At 48.9% G+C, this 12,646-nt stretch overlaps 5 protein-coding genes and 1 non-coding gene across 6 annotated transcripts; 2 read left to right on the top strand and 4 right to left on the bottom strand.

Moving 5' to 3' along the window:
- Nucleotides 1–538: 538 nt before the first annotated feature.
- CANTADRAFT_147903 (uncharacterized protein) lies at nt 539–2,273 on the bottom strand. Its single transcript, XM_020206318.1, has one exon. It carries the CDS (start codon nt 2,081–2,083, stop codon nt 818–820), a length of 1,266 nt encoding a protein of 421 aa, XP_020061743.1. The 5' UTR covers nt 2,084–2,273; the 3' UTR covers nt 539–817.
- A 2,585-nt stretch (nt 2,274–4,858) lies between these two features.
- RPS8A (40S ribosomal protein eS8) lies at nt 4,859–5,734 on the bottom strand. Its single transcript, XM_020206316.1, has 2 exons — nt 5,605–5,734; nt 4,859–5,481 (listed from the first exon to the last, which is right to left on the bottom strand). The coding sequence occupies exon 2, from the start codon at nt 5,475–5,477 to the stop codon at nt 4,881–4,883; it is 597 nt and encodes a 198-aa protein (XP_020061742.1). The 5' UTR covers nt 5,478–5,481; nt 5,605–5,734; the 3' UTR covers nt 4,859–4,880.
- Nucleotides 5,735–5,922: 188 nt separating this feature from the next.
- On the top strand, nt 5,923–6,141 carry KTI11 (Kti11p; the record flags this gene model as incomplete). The annotated part of the gene is made up of 1 exon (XM_020210744.1): nt 5,923–6,141. The coding sequence occupies one exon, from the start codon at nt 5,923–5,925 to the stop codon at nt 6,139–6,141; it is 219 nt and encodes a 72-aa protein (XP_020061741.1).
- A 1,245-nt stretch (nt 6,142–7,386) lies between these two features.
- On the bottom strand, nt 7,387–7,468 carry CANTADRAFT_t256. Its single transcript has one exon. It is a non-coding gene; the product is annotated as a tRNA-Ser (tRNA).
- A 539-nt stretch (nt 7,469–8,007) lies between these two features.
- On the bottom strand, nt 8,008–8,526 carry CANTADRAFT_92506 (uncharacterized protein; the record flags this gene model as incomplete). Its single annotated transcript, XM_020211952.1, has 1 exon — nt 8,008–8,526. The coding sequence occupies one exon, from the start codon at nt 8,524–8,526 to the stop codon at nt 8,008–8,010; it is 519 nt and encodes a 172-aa protein (XP_020061740.1).
- A 2,009-nt stretch (nt 8,527–10,535) lies between these two features.
- Nucleotides 10,536–10,835, top strand: CANTADRAFT_40369 (uncharacterized protein; the record flags this gene model as incomplete). The annotated part of the gene is made up of 1 exon (XM_020208828.1): nt 10,536–10,835. A coding segment is annotated over one exon (300 nt), but the record flags the coding sequence as incomplete, so codon positions are not given.
- Between the last annotated feature and the right edge of the window lie 1,811 nt (nt 10,836–12,646).

The following is a 12,646-nucleotide window of genomic DNA, read 5'->3' as shown; positions in this document are numbered from 1 at the left end:
ACATGCGGGGGTGGTGGGGAGGGGGTGCACATGCAGGAGGATCTATCAGATGCACTACTGGCAGGCCGAGATGGGGTGCACGTGATGGGAGATGGAAGTGGACATACTCCGTGTAAGAGCGGTTAAGTCCAGAGGAGAGATGAATCCAGCGGGCTGCAGATTGACTTCCAGAATTCCAGAGACTCCCAGAGTTGACTCCCAAATGATTCTTTCAATTGTCTTTAGAGCGTGTATGTCCAAAGGTCCCTTTTTCTCCTAGATGGCAGGTTAATTCCTGGCAGAAGTATGCCCAATTCTGGTGTTAACCCGGTGTTAACCCGTTGGCTACCCCCATACGTTCGATATTAAGCCCAGTATGGTAATTTGTAGTTTATCTCTCAATTTTTGCAACCATTTCCCAGTTTATCCAGGGCAAAACCATTTGATTCATTTTCGTAGCATCCAATTCCTATAGAAATGATTCCCTGTTGCAAAAGATAGTTGTTGATTGGATGGCTTCACCATTTTTCGTTAAGGGCATCGACAGTGGCGCATATGGCCGCCTGTAGCTTTCGAATATCATTTCTCGACTCAACTACCTACTCAGCATTACAAGATCATGAAATGTCTCATTCAATGCTAAGTACTATAGTTACAGGTATTCCGTTTGTCTCCAGTTACGAGACTTGTTGATGAACTAGGTGTATCCAGGCTTGAAGGTGATGTTGCCATCTGGCCCCTCCAGACATCAAATAAGCCCGAAAAGTGTTCTAAAAATGCATGGAAAGGCATTACCAGCCATTAAAAGCATTGGGCTTTGCCAAAACAGTTTGCTCTATCAGAAACGCACGGAAAAGTTCTTTGTAAACTGCTCCCGCTCCTCAGCACTCACCTCCACCCGCTTGGCCACTGGTCCTCCCAAAAAGCGCCTGTTTTGGGGTTCTGCCAACGACAACTGGATCTCAGGCTCAGTAACACTGGTAGAAGTTCCAAAATTGTAATGTTCGTATTGGTTTAACTTGGTGTATTTGGGCAATGCAGGAACAGGTTCTGTGGTGGCATAACGACGCTGTTTCAACTCCAATTCCGCCAGTTGGTCGCTGGCATCGTCCTCACGGTCGTAACGGGCCTTTAACCCGATCAATCTTCTCTGGGAGTCGCTAAGAGGCAAGTCGTAGCACTGGTCCTGGCCCTTTAAGAGCATGACTGCAGATCCCACAATATTGACGCCAAAAATCACCACCACTGCCCAGCACACCACTGCCACCACGAGTGTGGCATCGGGCGCAAGTAGCTCCTGCGAGCCTGCCAACGGATGGTGCAAGTTATACTGAATTTGGAGCTGGGACTTCTTGCGGGTCTGGTAGAGTTCCCATACTTTAGTCACCAACGTGCGCACGAACTGGAACCCCAAGAGGTAGAGCACGTTCTGCAACAAGCGTCTGGTGTAGCTTTCCCTGTCGATCTGGCGGGCCAATGCCTGGATCATGATGGGATTTGTCCAGTCACCAGAGGGTCCTTCTGAATGCTCATCCACGTCGTCCTCCTGGAGATCGGGACGCTGCTGGTGCTGGAGCGCCTCAATTGTGCTCTTCACTGTGGGAGGTGCCTGGGGGCGCTTGTTGTTGATGTAGAGAGGGACGTGGTTGGTGGTGTGCTTTTTGGCGCTGGAGATGTCCACACCGGGGGGCAAAAAGCTCTGGATGCCGAACTGGGTGCCCTTGATGTTGGAGGATGGCGGACGGTAGTAGATGGGAGGAGGTTTGCTGGTATTTGCAGAGTTACTGGCGGGGGAAGGACGCTGGGCGTCTACCGCGAGTCTGGACGCTGCTAGGGCGAGTTTCTCGCGGTGAAGCCGAAACTGCAGCAACTCAGCATCAGTGACGGCTGTTCTGGCAGCTGTTTGGACAGAAACATCGTTTGTTGGCGGTGGCTGGTGGTGTTGTTGGTGCTGGTGTTGATGGAAACGCACGCTGGACGCGTCCGGAAGCTTTTGGAGGTGGGAAAAAGCGCTGGAGGGGACGTGCATGGCGGTAGGGCCGTATGCGAACGAGTGATTGACGGCGTCCTCAAAGACTGTGTCGTCGGGGGAGGTATTCGTCATGGTGATAGTGGTAATTGTAGTTGTAAGATGAGAAAAAGTAGTGGTGGTTGTGTGCAGGAAGATCGAGAGGTAAGTTGAGCAAAGGGTTATTGTTGAATTTGAACTAATGCGTAGGTAGAAGGGTAATGAAATGTGATTTTCTGTCTAATGACTTAATTGATAGTTAGTGGTGTTGCTGCCATAAATAATTAATTAAAGGGTATGGTATTACTCCCATAAGTAGCCTTATAAGTTACTAGATCGTATAAAGTGATTAATTGAGAGGTACTGATTTAAACAGCCTTAATTTAAGGGAAACTATATCACTGGCATAGCCGTTCTTAATTTCTCGTTAATGCATTTAGTGCCATAAAAATCCTTTATTTTGCTATTACTGCCATACAACCTTATTTGGCTATTGAAATCAATAAATCTTTCTGTACTCAAGTATCGAAAAGAGTGAAATTTTTGAAATTGATCTGTCCTTAGATTCCGCTTATAAACTAGGCATCTATAATTATGGTGTAAGCGGTGGATATTTTGATCACAGTAAAATTTCACTTATAGCATTCTAGAGTGTTATTGAGAACTAGAGTGGTTCATAATAATTTATGACACTACATGGATTGTTTCATAATTATGGAAATATACGAAGAGGTTTTTTATGGTGCACTGACTGGTTAATAATGCAATTTACTTACTGAATATTTGGGATCGGGTACCCAAATTGTTCTTCAAATAAATTAGTGTCGCAAGGCCCTACGATCTTGGGTTATTCAAGAGATCATATTATGTAAAGTATTGGATATTTATGGAGAATAACTTTGTGAATAAGTCTCTGGGTGGGGGCTGGAGGTAGAGGTGGCAATGATAGTGGCTCTGAAGGTTTATAATCTGTCGACTTGGGTTTCTTCGCAGCAGTCATGATAGATACTTTTATTTGAAACTGTAAACTAGTAGAGTTTCAGGTAAGTTTCCAGAAACAATCTCCCATGCATCAAGTAAATCCGGTAAATCCATCCCAACACCTGTCAATCCGGTAAATCCGTCCGGTAAACCCATACAACACCTCTGACTCCGATAAACCCGTCCGCTAAACTCATTAATTATGTTTTAGCCCGGGAATCCCATCCGGTAAACGCATTCAATATCTTTCTGTACGCTAAAGCCATCCGGTAAACCCTTACAATATGGTTCAATCCGCTATTCGCACCCAACACAACCAATACTATACACCACAGGAACCCTATCACGTGAACGCAGATTACCCGGATTCACTGTTGGTATAAAAAGAGGGGACATCCATCGCTTTCACCACTCGTCATATTTACCAGTACTTTGGTGGATTACCTAATAGTATTATTACCAGTAAGTAATCATACATTTGAAATGATGAACAAAATGTTACACAGACCTGTACTGAGCCTTGCCAAGCAAGGTGATTGAACGACAGCGACATGCCTCTTCTGACTCAAACGATTTACGAACACAACTAACCTTCAGAAATAAGAAAATTCTCCAGATTGTGAAAGGTTTTCAAGGACTGGCGTTCTTGGTGATTTTTCAGACGTTTTGGGAAATGTAGCAGAGAGTGTTTGGCAAGATCATGAGGGTGCTTGTCATTCGGATGTTTTTACGTGGCATAGTGGTGGTAGTAAGTATGTTTCTAGGTATGCTTGATTAGGCTTTAAAACTATGACACACTTCGTAAACATACCTAAGTTTGGTAAACAACTTAAGGTGCTTGGTAAGCAATTGGAGTTGTTTGGTAAGCAGTTGAAGTTGTTTGGTAAACAATTGGCGTTGCTTGGTAAACAACTTATGGTGCTTGGTAAATAATTGAAGTTGTTTGGTAAACAGTATAGGTTGCCTGGCAAACAACGAAGCTTAGCTAAGCTTGGCAATATTTGCACAAGCTGTAAAACTATAGTACGCACGGTATAACCTACCTACGCCAGACAAAACCATAGTATGCATGGCCAAACTCACATTTGCCAGACAAAACCATAACACGCATAGGAAAACTTGCAAATGCCGACATAGCCATAGTATGCCTGACAAAATCTACTTATGCCAGTTAAAACCTTCCTATGTTGGGTCAAACGAGCATAAGCGGTGTGAAACTATACTATATACTAAGTCCGGTGCAACTACCCTAAGCTGGGTGAAACCATCTTAGCATTGGTGCAATTCAGAAAGTACACTCATCGTGAATTGTTCACGTCAGAATCCTCTACATTTCTACAAAGTGCCACTGTTCTGATCTCAACCCATCAATTTCAACACTAACTGCAAACTCTCTAATGTGCGATCAAATTTTCACCTTGTATTTTAGAACCGTTGAGATGCCATGAGAATATGACAGTAGATGCAAATATTATCAGACAGCCGAATCTGTAAGTATCAGACACTAATTACGAGTATTCAAGGCTTGTATAACAGGCGAGATGAAAAGATCTAGGATTGTATAACAGGCAGTGTGTAGTATACGAGTATTGTTAGCAGGCAAGATGGAAGTAGAATTGAATAGCAGACTTGGACAAGTATAAACAGATTACACAACTATTGAAAAATAGATGCATATACAAGCCCCGTACAACAGACAGATCGTGCTAGAAATCTATCAGAGAGACAGTACTAGAAATCTATCAGATTATACTGAAATATATCAGATTATACTACTACACTCAGACTATACTATAACTCCATCACAGTTAACGCACGATACGCATTACTCGAATTATTCATACACGCCAACATGGCCAGTCACTTAATAAGTATGTCACATTAGTATATATATTTATATGATACCGAAGGTTTATTTCTTAGCAGTCAATCTTCTCAAGTAGAAAGCTAATTCTTCACCTTCCAAGATGTAACCATCACATCTACCAGATTGACCTGGTCTAGAAGAGATAGCAGCGTATAATTTACCAGCGTTGAATTGGTGGGCAACCGATTCTTCAATGGTAGCTTGGCCGGCTCTGGAAGCCAACTTTCTTTCAACCTTCTTGGATCTCTTGGTTTCTTCGTCGGTGGCCTTCTTCTTACCCAAGGTGTTACCGTAGTGCTTCTCGAACCATTGCTTGAATGGGGTGGCATCAACTTGGACGATGGCAGACTTGGTCAAGGTGTTGGTTCTGACCAACTCGTTGTTGGATGGATGGTAGACGACACCAGCGATTCTGGTCTTTCTGGAGACACCTTCGGAACCCCACGAGAAGTTACCGGTTTCGACTCTCAAGGCTCTGAATTTTTGGTTACCACCTCTGGTTCTGACAGAGTGGATTCTCTTAGCACCAATCTTGGTGTTGGCAGATTGTCTACCCAACTCGAACTTTCTCTTCTTTCTGAATTGGGCTCTTTTGGCACCAGTGGCAGCACGCTTGTGACGAGAGTCTCTAGAAATACCCATGTTGCTAGACGTTAGTAGTGGACGGGAGGAGAGACGTGGATGGAGTTGACGGTGTGTGTCTGTGTGTGTGTCTGATTGTCTGTCTGTTTGTGTGTCAACCTATCTGTCTGATTGTCTTTACATACACTATTGAATATCACTGATAATGAGGAAGAAAACTATTCAAAATCTTGCGGTAAAATTTTTTTATAAAACCAGAGAGTGAAAGATTTTCGTGGTGAGGACGGTTATGGTGTGGGAGCTAAGGTGTAAATGGGGAAAGTGCAGGTTGGGCCATGAAAAACGGTGTCGTGTGCGGGTTGCGGGCAGAAGTGCAGGTTGCACCCGGGGGACGGGGACCGGCTGGAGGGCGCGAGCCCTAGCGACAAGCAGCGGCACGTGACCACATCTGTCATGCGATGAGCTCGATCCAAATCGGCCCTCTCTTCCTACCATCCACACCGCCATGGAGACCATCTACGACGAAATCGAGATCGAGGACTTCACCTTCGACCCCATCACCCAGTTGTTCCAGTACCCCTGTCCTTGTGGCGACCGTTTTGCCATTGCGTTGGACGACCTCAAGGATGGCGAGGACATCGCCGTGTGTCCTTCGTGTTCTTTGATGGTGAGAGTGATCTTTGAGCCTGAGGACCTCGAGGAGTTCGAGGAGGAGTTGAAGTGATTGGCGAATGAGCAGAAGAGTGTCAGAAGCATTATATTGTGCAAGTTCGGTTGTTTCAGACGGCATCTAGCACCCATCCGAAGGCTGAAACTACCATAGATGGCTAGATTTCTGTCTGGAGCCAAAGATAGAAGAGCCGAGAGCAGAAGAGCCAAAGACAGAAGAGCAATATGCAGAAGAGCCAACAAACACGGATTAAATGGAGCCAAATGGAGCCAAATGGAGCCATACGAGCCATGGGCCACATAGGCTCTGGTGATAACCAATGTGTGTTCGGTCCAGCCGAGGTGTCACAGTTAGCACACGAACTACAGTTTCTGTGTGGATGTTGTTGTTAGGATCTGGCTTGAACAGTGTCGGAGGATTCCAGTACGTCCGAAATTTCAACGCGTCAAGAATACTCATAAGCTTCGATGCTCCACCGTGGTAAGAATATCATATACCTAGATGTTGCAAGCAACTAGAACATTTCTTAGTTGGCGACTTTGAATTTGCAACGTTGAATGTTCAATAGATTGACTTCTTGAGACGAGATTGGCAAGTTTGAAATTTACAAAGTTGAATGTTTGCTAAAATTCATTAGAGGGCGTATTGACTACACATATCGAGTTTCATAATCTTCAGGGTCTAAACATGCCGCAGACTAGAATTGGGTCATTGCAAAGATTCGAGGATACTGAATCTATATGAAATGAGTTAACACAGGTTTCTGTAAAGAAAAACATGCAATTGAAGAAATTACTACTAAAATTCATTCAATAGTTTGAGAGTTGATTTGACCTCTCAGGTGCAGATGGTTCCCTAGGTAAGAATCTCGCCAGGGATGCCCCAAATAACTTACACCAGATATCCATATTCAGCCATAGACGATCCAGTACCTTGCACATAAAGAGGCGATAATAGTCTACATGTTGAAGTACTCCTGCTGATAAAAAAGACTAGTTGGGGGGACAAAGTTCTTGCAAGAAATGTTCATCCGGAAGGTTACTCTCAGAGCATACAATTCTAGTTTCCAGAACAGTCCTTCCTTCTCTCCGGCAAGCTGCCACCACTGGAGTCTCGGTGCAGAAAAGTAGCCATGACGATCCAGTTCATATTTACTGTTGGTTTATTGTATATAGAAAAAGTTGCACCACACGTCAAATGTACATATTCATGCGTTGAGCCTATGCAGACACCAGTATCTAAGACGTATAACCGTCAGCACCCAAATCAGGGCTGACAGGTTGAAATTGCAAAAAATGACGACAACTGCAGGATTCGAACCTGCGCGGGCAAAGCCCAAAAGATTTCTAATCTTTCTCCTTAACCACTCGGACAAGTTGCCTCGATATACGTTGAAAGAACTATTTTGGCGTGCACCCTAAGCGACACGACCTGCATGCAACCGAATACTGCATATTCTTACCCATCCCGCCAGCCGAATCTGGCGCCCACTCCGCAACTTCAGATTCGATGTGCATGTGGATCGTGCATCCTTTCACAGGACAGCATTGGCATCGGCTAGCCAGCAGCAGCAAATGGGCTAATACAGAATCGGGGGCTATAGCCACAGTCCCAATTATCTCAGCCAGTGGCCAGGCATGATTTATTTTATGTCAGGCGCACAGACAAAATAGGTGCGCATTGACAATTTTGTCCGGAAAATTCCCTAAGGGGCAACAATAGAGGGTGGGGCCCCGACCCCCGCCAGTTACTCCACCTGGGGGTGTGGTGTTTCGAGTTCGTGTCAGATGGGGGGTTGGAGTGGAGATGATGGGCTGTGTATCTTCAGGAGAGAATGTCAACTGCCAGCATGCGCGAGCCTCGCACTGCAAAACCCAAAACTGCTATAGGCCTGCAAACCTTAACCTTAGGCGATTGCTGTCACCCACTAAACGACCGTATTAAGGTTTGCACCCGGTTGTTCCTGACGAAATGCCCCAAATCACCAACTTTTACCGGATTTCCGCCATCTGGGGAACAGCCATTCATGATGCATGGAAGAACGTTAGATAAGGCGTAGAGCACACCAGGGTGAGGTGGAGATGCACGTTGGGCCATGCAACCACCATACAAGAGAGTATAACTCGATACTCTTGAAACGCTAGAGACGTTAGATGGGCCAGCCCGCGGGAAAAAAGTATGCTGGGGGACGATGAGGAGAGGTGGGTTCTGGAAGGTGGCTAGAAGGCTTGACACAGCAACGTTCGCCAGCGATTCCGAGCAAAAGCGAATTGGGGCAAACACACTCGGAATTGCATGTATCACGTGACATACACATGCCAGCGTGCATGCATGAACGGATATCTGGAGGCAGACAATAAGCGGGGCTTCTCTCGATGGTAGCCAGTCAAACGCACGGGAGCCATTGACAGAGACCGAGGCCCGGGTGGCTCCCAGCATGGGGTGCTAGCCGTGCGTTTCAGCGATAGATCCCATGCTCCGGAATGCATTGTGCGCACGCCGGTAAATTTCCCGACGCAATTGGCGCCCGGTATGCACTGCCTGCGAAGCATTGTCGGTGGACCGTTGCATGTATCAGGGCAGGTACGGTCTATAAATCCGCGGATTCTGAGCATCCGATTCGGTTAGGGCCGGTTGTCCGTACGCATAGAGCCACCTCGTAAAATAAACCGCCTGATGTATGACGGGTTAAGGCGAGGCGTGATGGATGGATTCTATGCGTTACATCATGTGTTGGAATACGTGGGCTGGCGCCTGGGAAAGCAGCGAGGAGGATGCAGAGGATCGAGGACGGTGGTGCGAGTAGTGCTGAAGACGTGTTGCGTGGGTGGCATGTGCATGGGAATGTGGATGTCGGCAGAATCTTCGTGCGCAGGCGGCGTGGCATCGAACGGTGGTCTTCGCTGCGGGCATATCCGTGGGGAGGGGTTCGGATTTGGCCGTCTTCACTGCGCAAATCCCCCGTAAGTGAGTTTTGGACCCCCCGCAGACAATTCCGACCCGACCCCCAGTTGACGGGGAAACACTGTCAAACAGATCCTCAATTGCCCGACAGATTGGGCAAGTGGGTGACACGGTACATGTTATCAGGCCATTTGTGCACCAAGGGCTCCACATGAAATTTGGCCCCGTCCAGCTTTTCCCGTCACCATGGCCGCACCCGGGGGCGAACCGTGGTGGTGGTGGTGGTGGTGGTGCCTGGTACTCCCAGGCCCGCGTACTCGGAACTGCAACTGGCGCATGTCGCATTTCCGTGGCTGCCCTCGTCACTAGCCGGTTTGGGCCGTCCGTAGCCAACAAACGCAATTTATTTTCGGTGCCAGCACTAATGACCGACGAGGCCCACCACCGACTATTTCACCGTTGCCATCGCTGCTGATTGCTGGTTGTTTCAACGGCTTGCTCCTGACCCCCGTTATCTTCCATCTGCCGTCTGCTGTCTGCTGCGCACCTCCCCCGCTTCGTGTCCGCCGTCTGCGTTTGCGTTTCCTACTTCGCCTTTCTCCGTGTCCGATTCTTCCACGCCTCACTGCGTTTGCTGGCGTGCTATTTATTTGTTGAATTGGCCTAGGTTGATCTTGATACCTTTTGATCCTCCTTGCCACTGCGCTGTCCGATTGGATAGTTGTTCTTCGTGCATTGCAACTGTTGGAGACTTCGACACTGAATAGATCAGACAGACTGGTCCTGATACCATCAGACACATTTTGATTACATCAGACCTGCCACTGCTGACTCAGACTCGACTCAGACTCGACTTAGACTCGACTCAGACCCTGTCAGACCCTTGAGACTTCACACCTGTTAGACTTCACATCTGTCACACCTGCCTACACTAGACAGACCTCTCCTACCCGACAACATCGACATTCCTACTGTCGCTTACATCAGATCACCTCCTGACACAGACCTGTCAGACAGAGCCGTCACCCTTAATATCGTCTGCTGTCCCCTCTAGACGCTAGACGCCTTCACAGCCAGACACTATCAGACAGTCCCCACTCGTGGTGTCACCATCCGACGGCCCACCAGCGTTTCGATCCTAAACAGCCAGACGTTAGACAGTCCAACAGCCAGACACTGCCACCCTGTCACACACCCAGACTTCCTCCCTACACAGTCAGTCTGTAACCAACACCCTCCTCATGTACAACCACTACCCCTCGCACCACCACCCAGGCCACCCGCCCCCGCCACAGCCTTCCCAGCAGGGATACTACTACGGAGGCCTGCCCTACGGCTACACAGGCGCCCTGGGCCCCCCTGGCGCGGTACCAGGCCCTCCGCTCGCCGCGCACCACGCACCGGGCCAGCCCCAACCTCCACTTGCTGGCACCAGCGAGATCCACCACCATTCCCACGCCTCCCACGCCCTCCCAGGACCCGCCAGCGACCATCTCCTCCACCAGACTGGCCCCACGCCCCCCAGCACCAAGACAGGCTCGCGCCGCGGGCCGTGGTCGCCGTTGGAAGACAAGAAGCTCTTGGACTTGATCGCGGTGTTCGGGCCCACTAACTGGGTGCGCATTTCCAACTCGTTGGCCACCCGCACTCCCAAGCAGTGCCGCGAGCGGTTCCACCAGAACCTCAAGCCGTCGTTGAATCGCGCACCCATTCTGGTGGAGGAAGGCGAGTTGATCGAGTCGTTGGTGGCGAAGTATGGCAAGAAATGGGCAGAGATTTCCCGCCACATGAACGGGAGGTCCGACAATGCCATCAAGAACTGGTGGAATGGGGGTGCTAATCGTCGGAGACGGGCGTCCCAGACCCCTGGAGACAGTACCACGAGCTCCGCCAGTGGTGGTACCGGAAATGTCACTGCTACTGCGAGTGGTGCGGCTGCTACCGCGAGTGGTGCGACTGCCGTGACTGCGTCCGCTAATGCTCCCGCGACTGCCAATGCCCCCGCGACTGCTAATGCTCCCGGCTCAACCGAGACCAAGGCTCAGGCTGCGACTGCCGCCAGCGCCACCGAGACTGGTACCGAGGCTACTACTACTGCCGCGACTGGAGCGACCGCCGCCACCAACGCTACCACCAACGCTACCACCAACGCTACCACCGCAGACGCTGGTGCAAGCAGCGGTGGTGGTATCTCCTTCAACACCTCCATGTTCGGCAAACCTGACCCACTTCCCTCCCTCCCACCATCCATCCCCAACACTCTCCCCCCGGACTCTCGCTCCGCAAGCTTCGACTTCTCCAACCCTCCCTACACCCCCTCGCTAGCCCTCCCCCCCATCACCTCGTCCAACAAACGCCGCCTCCTCGACGACCCCATTTCCCGTCGCCACTCCACCACCACCCCCACCGTCTACCACGCCTCGCACCACGGCTTGCTTACCTCCTCCCACCCCAACCTTTCCTCCATCATCTCCTCCCAGTCCGCCTCCCTACAACATTCGCACTCCTCGCTAGCGCACGGCAGCCATTCGCCCTCCTACCACGGCTCGCCCCTCCTCCTCAGTACCACCGCCTCGCGCAACAATCTGATTTCCTTCGAGTTTTCCGCCCTCAACTCCACCAACCCATCGTCGCGCCGTTCCTCGTCGATCGCTCCTGATTTGTTTCCTAGTTTTCTTAAGGACGCATCTGCTGCTTCACACAAGAGAAACATCTCCCAGAACTCGTCGTTCAACTCGCCGTGCATCACGCCATCCAGCCGTTTTTCGGTTTCGTCCAACACGTCTGTGCTCAACCCCAGCCACGTGAAGGACGATGAGCTTCCCCACAAGAGGACCAGGGATCATGACGAGGACCACGAGATGGACAAGACGACGCCTGCCGGCAAAACCAAGATTTCGGTCTCCAGCTTAATCAGCTGATCAAATAGCATAACGTTGACACACTGGCTGTACAGCGTCCGTGTCCATTGATTGGGCAGTGTATTATCCCTAATTTCTAATACATGTATAGCAATGTCAGTCACGTGAACCCAATCACGTGGTAGCGTGTAACCAGCGTACCGAGGTCCTTCACCTGCGTCAGGACCGTTAACGAACTTTCACTTGCGTCTAGGGACATTAACTGCATTGGACTTTCACGACGTTAATAGTGGTCACGTGGTGATTAGGTAATCGCCTACTGACTTTATTCACCTTCAGGAGCCTTTATCTGTGTTGAAGGGCTTCAAACTGCTTCAGGCCGTAGCCTGCTGTAGACTGTAACCTCCTTGGTTCCCACGACGGCAAGTAAATGGCCACTGATTACATAACCATGCCCCAGGCTTCCGAAAACCTGCTTGAGACTTTAGTTGCGGTGCAGTTTAGTCACCTTCAAGGTATCTTAATGTATGCAGTATTTGGTACCGCTAGGAAAAGCCAGGTAGTCAAGTATAGAGTCTTTGGTCGCCTGCTTGACTTTCTGACAGCGGTCGAGGAAAGCCATCATTTTACAGAATTTATGAGTTAAATAATAATGAGCTAAAGGAACTTAGTCCCCTGCTATACATTAATTGATCATCTCCCTTAGAAATTTACCGTCTCTGAGAATTAATAACCTTGTAAAACAATTACTTTTTGTAATGCAAATATATCATTCACTAAAGGTAATAATGATG

This window comes from Suhomyces tanzawaensis (genome assembly GCF_001661415.1).
Source record: "Suhomyces tanzawaensis NRRL Y-17324 unplaced genomic scaffold CANTAscaffold_10, whole genome shotgun sequence".
Taxonomy (NCBI): Eukaryota; Fungi; Ascomycota; class Pichiomycetes; order Serinales; family Debaryomycetaceae; genus Suhomyces; species Suhomyces tanzawaensis.
Note: the sequence above shows the minus strand (reverse complement) of the source record. Positions and strands in the feature narration are given on the sequence as shown.

What these genes read in the sequence shown, in the direction of transcription:
- CANTADRAFT_147903 (XM_020206318.1), bottom strand. Translation starts at nt 2,083, where the DNA reads ATGACGAATACCTCCCCCGACGACACAGTCTTTGAGGACGCCGTCAAT.
- RPS8A (XM_020206316.1), bottom strand. Translation starts at nt 5,477, where the DNA reads ATGGGTATTTCTAGAGACTCTCGTCACAAGCGTGCTGCCACTGGTGCC.